This window comes from Chinchilla lanigera, unplaced genomic scaffold (assembly GCF_000276665.1).
Source record: "Chinchilla lanigera isolate Chin_1 unplaced genomic scaffold, ChiLan1.0 scaffold00373, whole genome shotgun sequence".
NCBI classification, from domain to species: Eukaryota; Metazoa; Chordata; class Mammalia; order Rodentia; family Chinchillidae; genus Chinchilla; species Chinchilla lanigera.
The window spans coordinates 4,302-13,250 of NW_004955774.1; the positions used below are offsets into that span (position 1 = coordinate 4,302).

Sequence of the window (8,949 nt, forward strand, 5' to 3'; positions counted from 1 at the left end):
GCTCGGCCGCAGCCCCCGAAGGACGCATCTTCTCTCGGGAAACTGAGGCCAGGGCGCTGGGGGCGTGGCCGGGGATGGGGAGGAGGAAGGGGACAGCGCCTCCGGGAAGCCCGCAGGGGTCCCGCTCTCCTGTCCCTGAGGTTTGTCTACGAGGCCGCAGGGACCTGTCCCCGCACCCCTCCAGCGCCTCCCGTGCGGGGTGACCCTGCGCGGCCACCTCCGCCACTCACGGGAGGGAGCTCCGCCCATCAAGCGGGGCAGCCACCAAGGTGACAGCGGCGATTCAGCCGCAGGCCAGGGCCGAGGGGAGGGCCTGACAGTGGCTGAGCCACTTCCCGTGGGCCCCGCTGGCCCCTGGGGTCGGAAGCCAGGGAGGGCACTCAGTGTCCTGCGGTGCCCAGGGGCGGCCACAGCAGAGGGCGAAGCTGGGGCGAGGGCTGCTCTGGGAGGCTGAAGGGAGGGGTGGGGCCATGGAAGTGGGCGTGGTGGCACTTGGGAAGCTGAGGCAGGAGGATTGCCGAGTTCGAGGCCAGCCTGTGCTCCATAGGGAGACTACTTCTCAGAGAAAGAGACAAGGAAAAAGAACTCAACAGTGGTGTAGATCAGTGTGGACATCTGCCTGCCGCACAGGAGGCCCTGGGTTCCACCCTCAGCACTAAATAAAACAAGGAGAAAACCAGAATCTGTCATCCATACTGTGTCAATTTTGTTGTCTGAGGGACTGGGGATTTAGCTCAGCGGCACGGCGCCTGCCTGGCAAGCTCAAAGATGTGAGTTTGATCCCCGGTACCGCAAAAAATAAATAAATAAATAAATATTGTTGCCTAAGACGGCAGCTGGCCTGGCAAGCGCAAGGTCCTGAGTTCGATTTCCGGTACTAAAAAAAAAAAAAGAGACAGCAGCTGACTATGTAGTCCAGGCTGACCTTTGCAGTGTCCTGCCTCAGCCTCCCAAGTGCTGGGATCACAGGCCAGGGCCAATGCATCTGGCACTTTGTGGAGACCTCTGTAAGGCAAGGTCACGGGTCTGGGAAAGCACCTGCCATGGATCCACTGGCCCACTACAGCTACTTACGGGCCATCCAGGAGCTGAGGCCAAACAGGGCAGAAATGACCGTCAGAAGCCCATTTATGTGCACTTTATTATCTGTTTTTTTCTTTTTTTGCCTTTTGAGATCAGTTCCTGCTATGTAGTGCAGGCTAGTCTCAAACTCGTGGAGATCCTCCTGCCTCAGCCTCCTGAGTGCTTGGATGACCAGCATGCACCGCCAAGCCCAGTGCAAACGTTTAATTTTAACCAGATCCCACCACCGGGCCACGTGCCGCCCTCCACGGCAGCCTCCCATGTGCGGGGCGGTCCCCGTGGCTACCACTCAGTGTCCACCAGGCTCCAGAGGTAGTCGCTGATGAACTGCTTGGAGAGCTGGGCGCTGTCCAGGTGGACGGGCTGGGCCACGCTGGGGCCGTGGTGGACTGCAGCCGAGGTAAGGAGAACCGCGCATGCGCCTTGCCGCGGCCGGCGCCCTGCGCTCCCTCCCATCCACCCGACCGTTCATCTACGGTACTGCGCTGGAGCTGAAACCCAGGGGCTCTGCGCTGAGCTTCGCCCCCAGCCCTTTTTGCCTGGGAGCCAGGGTCTTACTAAGTTGCTCAACTGTTCCTGGATCTTCCTGTCTCACCCTCTCAGAGTGCTGGGATGACCGGTGAGCGCCATCACATCTGGCTCATTTATTTATTTTTGATGCTGGTGATTGAAACCATGGCCTTGTGCGTGCCAGAATCATGCTTTGTGACTTGGCCACAAGCCAAGCCAATTTTTTTCCTTTTTTCTTTGTCTGGTACCGGGAATCGAACTTAGGACCTTACACTTACCAGACAGGCGCTTGTGCAGCTGAGCTATACCCCCGGCCCCGGCCCTTTCCTTTTTAATGTAAGCTATTGGGTCACTTTTGTAATCCCAGCTACTCAGAAGACCGAGGCAGGAAGATTGCAATTTTGAGGCCAACCCAACAAACTTAGTTTGTTTTGTTTTGTTTGAAACAGGGTCTTGCTATGCAGTTTGGCTGGCCTCGAACTCACAGCGATCCTCCTGCCTCAGCCTCCGAGTGCTGGGATGACGGGCCTGTACCACCACATCTGGCCCGAGAAATTTAGTTAGACGCTGTCTGGAAATAAAATGAAAAGGGACGGAGACGCAGCTCAGTGGCAGAGCGCTCGCCGAGCAGGTTCGAGGCCCTGTGCTCCGGTTCACTGCCCAAGGCGGGCAGCGCTCACTTTCCGGAGCCACGGGACCTCCCGGGTAGGAGCCGGTGGCCGCCATTCGCCCCTCAAACATTTCTCCAGAAAAGGATACTGCCGCGGATGGTCCCGGGCTCGCACTCGTAATCCCACTCTATTTTACTAACCCGCCGGTACAGCTGAGCCACGTACCTGGGGGAGACAGGAAGGAGAGGGAGGGGGCGTCGCCCCGGGCCGGACCGACCCCAGCCCCGCCCCGGGCGCGCTCAGGGAACCCACACGGCGGAAGGGATGGTGACCGTGGTGTCCTCGTCCACCTCTCTCTCCTGTCGGTCCAGTTCGGCCTCCAGCTCCCTGAGGTCCTGCAGCTCCTGGCTGAGCTGGGTGCGCAGGCGTTAAGGACCCCGGCTCGGGGACGGAGGGTGCAGCCGCATGCCATCTTTGGCCCCGGACGCCGGGTCCACAGCGCCCTCTCTGCCCTTTCCTTGTTTGAGACAGGGTCTCGCTGTGTAACCCAGGCTCGCCCCAATCTCGCGGGGATCCTCCTGCCTCAGCCTCCAGAGCGCACCCCACGCCCGCCTCTTTCCTTTCTTTGCCCCTTGGGTGCGCAGCGCGGCCCCGGAAGGATATTGCAGCCTGGCCTGCAGGGTCGCGTCCTCCTCCCCGGCCCTCTGGAGCTCGGCTTCCAGCTGCTGCAGCTCTGCGGCGCCCTGGTGCACGCACTGCTCGGAGTCCAGAAGGCTCTGGGCCACCGTCTCCTCCGCGGCCAGCGTCTCTGCAGTGGGGCAGAAGGGGGCGCCCTCGGGTCCACCCTTCCCCAAGGGACCCAGAGGAGAGGGGGGTCCCCAGCACCGTCTACCGGCAACATCACAGTCCCCCCACTTGCAGCACCAACCAGAAAGTGCCCACCAGAGCATGCTCAGAGTGCTTGGGTTGCTAACACACATTTTGACACATCTACTTAACAAGTTTTGTTTTGGTTTTCTTTATGTCTTTTCGAGACAGGGTCTCCCTACGCAGTTCAGGCTGGGCTTGAGCTCACTTTGTAGCCCAGGCTGGTCTCGAATTCGAAACAATCCTCCTGCCTCAGCCTCCCCAGTGCTGGGATGACAGGCATGCGCCACCACGCCCGGCCATTTAACAAGGTTACAAACTTGGTGTCGTGTGCATGCACCTAGAATCCCAGCACCCTGTGAGGCCGAGGCAGGAGGATCTCAGGTTCCAGGTCAGCCTGGGGACCCGGGGCCGCGGGACTTGTCTCAAAATAAAATTTAAAAGGCTAGGCATGGAGCTCCATGGTAGGACACTGGCCTCGAATGTCAGTGGCCCCGAGACTGACCTGGTACAGGGGGAAAAGTGGCAGCAGGAAGCCGAGGGTTCGGTTTCCACATCCAATTAACCCTCAAACCGGCAGCTTCGCGTCCAGCTCTGCGCCGTCCCTGCCGCTGGGTCCCTCTGCCCCCCAGGCCCACCCTGCTCCTCTTCATCACTCCCCTGCCCATTCGCTCCCTGACTGAACAGCGGTGTTATGGCCAATGCAAAGTCGAGCCCCTGTTCCAACAGTGCCCTGGCTCCCTCCTGCCCTCTCCAGGGCCTGGAATGTTTTAGAGGGGAGGGGGTCCGGTTGCGCCGTGTGCTCAGGCAGCTTTGAAACTCCTGGGTTCAAGAGATCCTCCTGCCTCAGCCCACCGTGCCTGGCTGCCACCTCAGAATTCTCGCCCTACCACGCCTTTTCTCTCTGTCCAGTCCGCAAAGGCACCACAGTGTTAACAGCCCCGCGCCTGCTTCTTCCTGTCCTCCACGGCATGGCCCGATTTCCTCCTACCAGACATACCCGAACCCAGCCTTCAAGATCCCCTGGATAGGCTGGGCAGCAGTGCATAGCTGTAACCCAGCTACTCAGGAGGCTGAGGCAGAAGGATCTTGAGGGCTGGGGATTTAGCTCAGCGGCACAGCGCCTGCCTGGCAAGCACAAGGTTGTGAGTTCGATTCCCAGTATCAGAAGAAAACCAAAAAAAAGAAAAAAAAGATCTTGAGTTCCAGGCCCGTTGAGCTACCTAGGGAGACTCTGTCTCAAAATAAAAAATACAAAGCCACATGTGGAGGCACAGGCCCGTCATCCCAGAACTCGGGAGGCTGAGGCAGGAGAGTCCCCATGAGTTCAAGATCAGCCTGAGCTACACAGCAAAAAAAAAAAAAAAGTAGAACGGTAGGTGCCACGATTTGGGTGGGGGGAAGCGCTCACCACTAGGTAAAGATGCTAGCTCCCTCCCCTTTACTTTTCAGTAAGCTTTACATTCAAGGCCGGGCGTGGTGGCACACGCCTGTAATCCCAGCACTCGGGAGGATGAGGCAGGAGGATCGTTGCGAGTTCAAGACCAGCCAGGGCTACAAAGTGAGCTCAAGGCCAGCCTGAACTGCACAGCGAGACCCTGTCTCAAAAAACAAGAAAAAAAAGGGGGTGCTGGCGATTTAGCTCAGCGGCACAGCGCCTGCAAACATTCAGCGGCATCTTGGAGCCAATGAAAATGGTATTATTTATCCCATATTCTCCACCTAAAACGCAAGGCCCTTTACCCACATCAATTTCTTCAGTCCTCATCACAGCCCCTGCCTCCCTTAACTCCTTCAGGGTTTTCTGTTTTGTTTAGCTTTTATTTTTTGAGACAGGGTCTTGCTACCTATGTAGCCCGGGCTGGCCTCAGACTCAAGGCAATCTTCCTGCCTCAGCCTCCTGAGTGCTGGGATTACAAGAGTGTGCCACCACGCCCAGCAATTCTGTCTGTTTTGTCTCCTGATGCCACCCAAGGGCGAGGCTCACATCGGGTGCTCTAGAACACCTCTAGCAACCTCAGGAGGAAGGCACAGACTGCTGACAGCTAAGGAAACAGGCGTAGAAGGTTCAGAACTCACCTCTAATCTGACAGTCCATCAGTGGGGGCTCTGATTCTCGAGCCCATTTTAACACCCACCGTCCAGCTCTTGTTCACAGGGCTCAACAAGGGGTCGGACTCCTACATATACCTCTAAACCCGATGGGGGTGGCCCCGCGCCCTCGCTCCGGCCCTCACCTCGCAGCCGCTGCTCGGCGCCATCCTGCATCTCCAGCAGCCGCTCCAAGATCTGCTCGTGGCGCCCCAGGAGTCGTCGCTGCTGTGCCTGGGCGTGGTTGGTCCCCAGCAGACTCAGCAGCCCCTGGCTCACCTCCTCGATGTCGCGGAAAGCCGCCATAACTACGCCAGGACCAAACCCGCGCAAATTTGTCTGTCGTGAGGCCCGCCCTTACCCGAGAAACCTAGATCTCATTGGTTCATATCCCCGTCAGGCATTAGAAGTGGCCAATGAGCACAGGGCGAGGACTGTGTCTCAGGGAGGATGCCGGGTCTAGCCTAATGCGCATGCGTTATCTATCCGTCAGTCATCGGTAATGACCAATTAACGAAGAGAGGGGCGTGCCCGGAGGCCTGCCTGATCGCCTGCGCCGCCTGGACAGCCGCTGTGCGAACTGGGGGGCAAGTTTTATTTGTCCCTGTGTCCTGTATGGGGTTCGTGCAGGGTGGAGTTTTAGAGGCGATGCAGGGAACTGCTTCTTAGGGAGCTGACGTTCTACATGGGATACACACAATAAGTATAAGTAAGTCCTGTTTGCAAAGTGAAATCTGCTGTCAGATAGATTGGATTTCAATCACTGCTTTTCCACTTGCTACCTGTGTTACTTCGGGTTAGTTACCTCACCTCTCTGTGTCTTGTTTTCTTCCTCAGTAAAATAAGGGCCAGAATAGTGCCACCCTCAGGGCTGGCGTGCAGGTCAAATGAGAATGGTGCCCATATTCAGTTAAGCATTATATGGCTGTCACGTAAAACATGCACAGAACTCGGGTGCGGTGACGCACGCCAGTGATTCCTTGCACTCAGGAGGCTGAGGCAGGAGGATCGCTGTGAGTTTGAGAACAGCCTGGGCTACATAGTGAGTTCAAGGCTGATGTGAACTACACAGTGAGACCCTGTCTCTTAAAAAAAAAAACAAAAAACAAAAAAAAAACTGGGCTCCGTTTCTGGCTGTGCAGCCTACCTTTGACCTTGGCAGGCTCTTAACCTTTCTCTCTCAGCCCTGGGGCTAAAGATAGCCCTCTTATCAGCGGCGCTGGGTGCCCAGAAGATAAACCTGTAGTTGTGCAACTAGAAACTGGCAGGCGTCCATGCCCCTGTTGAAAAAGACTCTCACCTCCCTTCCAAAAAGGCAGAGAGACGTGCACCTCACAGGCCCGCGGATGGCGACCGCCCCACGCAGACCAACCACCCCCAAGCCCAGAAAGTGGAGTGCGAGGAGGGTGTGGCGGAGCCAAAGCCCTTGTGCAGCGTGGAGGGGCCTTTAAAGTGGTTTCAGCTGCGCTGGAAAAAATCTGTTCTTATCAGTTCCTGTTATTTCTTTCTTTATTTTTTAAATTTTTATTTTTATTAGGACATGTTTGCAGTACATGGCGGTCACAGACATAACAGCCCTTAATTCTTTTCTCATCACCTTGCCCTCCCCTTCCTCGGTCCTCCCTCCCTCTCTTTGGCCCTTTTTTTTTTTTTTTTTTTTTTTTTTTTTTTTTTTTTTTTTTTTTTTTTTTTTTTTTTTTTTTTTTGAGACAGGTTTTTGCTCTGTATCCTCAAACTCATGGCGATCCACCTGCCTCAGCCTCCTGAGTGCTAGGATTACAGGCCTGCACCACCGCGCCAGGCTGAGTCCCCTTCCCTTTTGTTTATTTATTTTTTGGGGGAGGGGGTTGGGAATCAAACTCAGGACCTTCCGCTTGCCAGGCAGGCGCTTGTGCCGCTGAGCCATATCCCCAGCCCCTTTTGTTTAATATCTCCAAGGTCCTGTCGCAGGACCATATGTTAATAGATCTTTAGGGCCAAAGGAATGGAATAGGAGCTTGTGCTGTTCACTCCACACTGACCTGTATCCCGAGCGCAACGCTGCAGCCCTTGGGGAAAATAAACAGTTGAAAAATTAAAAAAAAAAAAAAAAAAAAAAGAATTTGAGTGCGGTGCTGCACACCAGTAATACCAGCACTGGGGAGGCTGAGGCAGGAGAACTGCACGTTGGAGACCAGCCTGGGCAATTTAGCGACTCTGTCTCAAAATCAACAAGGCCTGGGGGCCTGAGGTTGCTCCGTGGTCAGATTCCTCGAGACAGGAAGTGGGGTGTTCGGCGCCAGGGGCCGGAGGACGGATTCGGGCTCTAGGGGACAGAGTTTCGGTTTTGCAGGGTGGAAAGACGCGGACGCTGCGCCAGCGAGCGAGCCTGGCTACGCGCCGCCGCAGCAGCGATCGCCTCTGAAAAGCGCCGGGCCGAGGGACTGGGGGCGGAGCCCTGCACCAGGGAAAAAAGAAGTAAATTGTTAAGATGGTGAATTTTATGGTAACGTGTATTTTGCCACAATTTAAAATCTGAAGTGGGTGGGATGAAAAAGACGGTGAATGTTTTAACCCTAAAAGAATGACTGCAATAAAAGATGCATTCCATTGATTCCCCTGCTTCACACACACTTACACGGTCTTTCTTCGCATTTCTGCAGCGGTGCTGGAATTCTTTCTGAGTGCCTTTACTTTTTTAAGTTTTAAATCATTTTTGCTGGGCGTGGTGGCACACACCTGTAATCCTAGCACTCGGGGAGGCTGAGGCAGGAGGATCATTATGTGGCCAGTCTGGGTTACAAAGTGAGCTCAAGGACAGCCTGAACTGCATAGGGAGACCCTGTCTCAAAAAACAAGAAAAAAAAGGGGGTGCTGGCGATTTAGCTCAGCGGCACAGCGCCTGCCTGGCAAGCACAAGGTCTTAAGTTCCATTCCTGGTACCAGAAGAAAAACAAAAACAACAATAACAACAAAATTTAATTAATTTAAAAAAATTCTGGGGGGAGGCAGAGTCTTCCTGTGTAGCCTGGCTGGTCTCAAACTCACGACAAGCCTCCTGCCTCAGCCTCCTGCGTGCTATTATAGAAATGTGTCAGCAGGCCTGGCTTACGTTTAGTTCCCCTGTTGTCTGCCTCGATGTCCTGAATTGATTCAAAACATTTTCCTTTTATAGTCACGTTGACTTTGGGGACAAGCCAGAAGTCACACGGTGCCAGATCCAGGAAATAAGGTGGATGAGGTTTCACAGTGATGTTAGTCCTGTCTTTCTGTTGGATGGCACTCAGCAGCACATTCACCATACTTTTGATCACCACTTGAAAAGACACTAATGAAAGAGGACTTGCAGAGCTGCTTTAGAAAGTGGCCATGGGGCTGGGGATTTAGCTCAGCGGTACAGCACCTGTCTGGCACCCACAGGTTCTGAGTTCATTTCCTGGTACCAAAAAAAAAAAAGTGTCCAGAACAATGCCATTAAGAGTGTTTGAGCCGGGCGTGGTGGTACACACCTGTAATCCCAGCACTCAGGAGGCTGAGGCAGGAGGATCATTGTGAGTTCAAGACCAGCCTGGGCTACAAAGTGAGCTCAAGGCCAGCCTTGAGATCTTGTCTCAAAAGACAAAAAAAAAAAGTGTCTGAAGGGAGGTGGAGGATTTTGAGAATTCATGGCAATGTGTCTTTTACTGTAATACTTTTTTAAAAAATGATAACTTTAGCCAGGTGTGGTGGCGCACCCCTGTAATCCCAGCACTGGGGAGGCTGAGGCAGGAGGATCACCGTGAATCTAAGGCCAGCCTGGACTACAACA

General features: G+C 54.8%; 1 protein-coding gene across 1 annotated transcript; it reads right to left on the reverse strand.

Moving 5' to 3' along the window:
• Window positions 1–1,154: 1,154 nt before the first annotated feature.
• Window positions 1,155–5,509, reverse strand: Spc24 (SPC24, NDC80 kinetochore complex component). The gene is made up of 5 exons (XM_005415107.2): window positions 5,309–5,509; window positions 2,868–3,012; window positions 2,517–2,621; window positions 2,353–2,429; window positions 1,155–1,472 (listed from the first exon to the last, which is right to left on the reverse strand). Exons 1-5 carry the CDS (start codon window positions 5,466–5,468, stop codon window positions 1,366–1,368), a joined length of 594 nt encoding a protein of 197 aa, XP_005415164.1. The 5' UTR covers window positions 5,469–5,509; the 3' UTR covers window positions 1,155–1,365.
• Window positions 5,510–8,949: the final 3,440 nt, after the last annotated feature.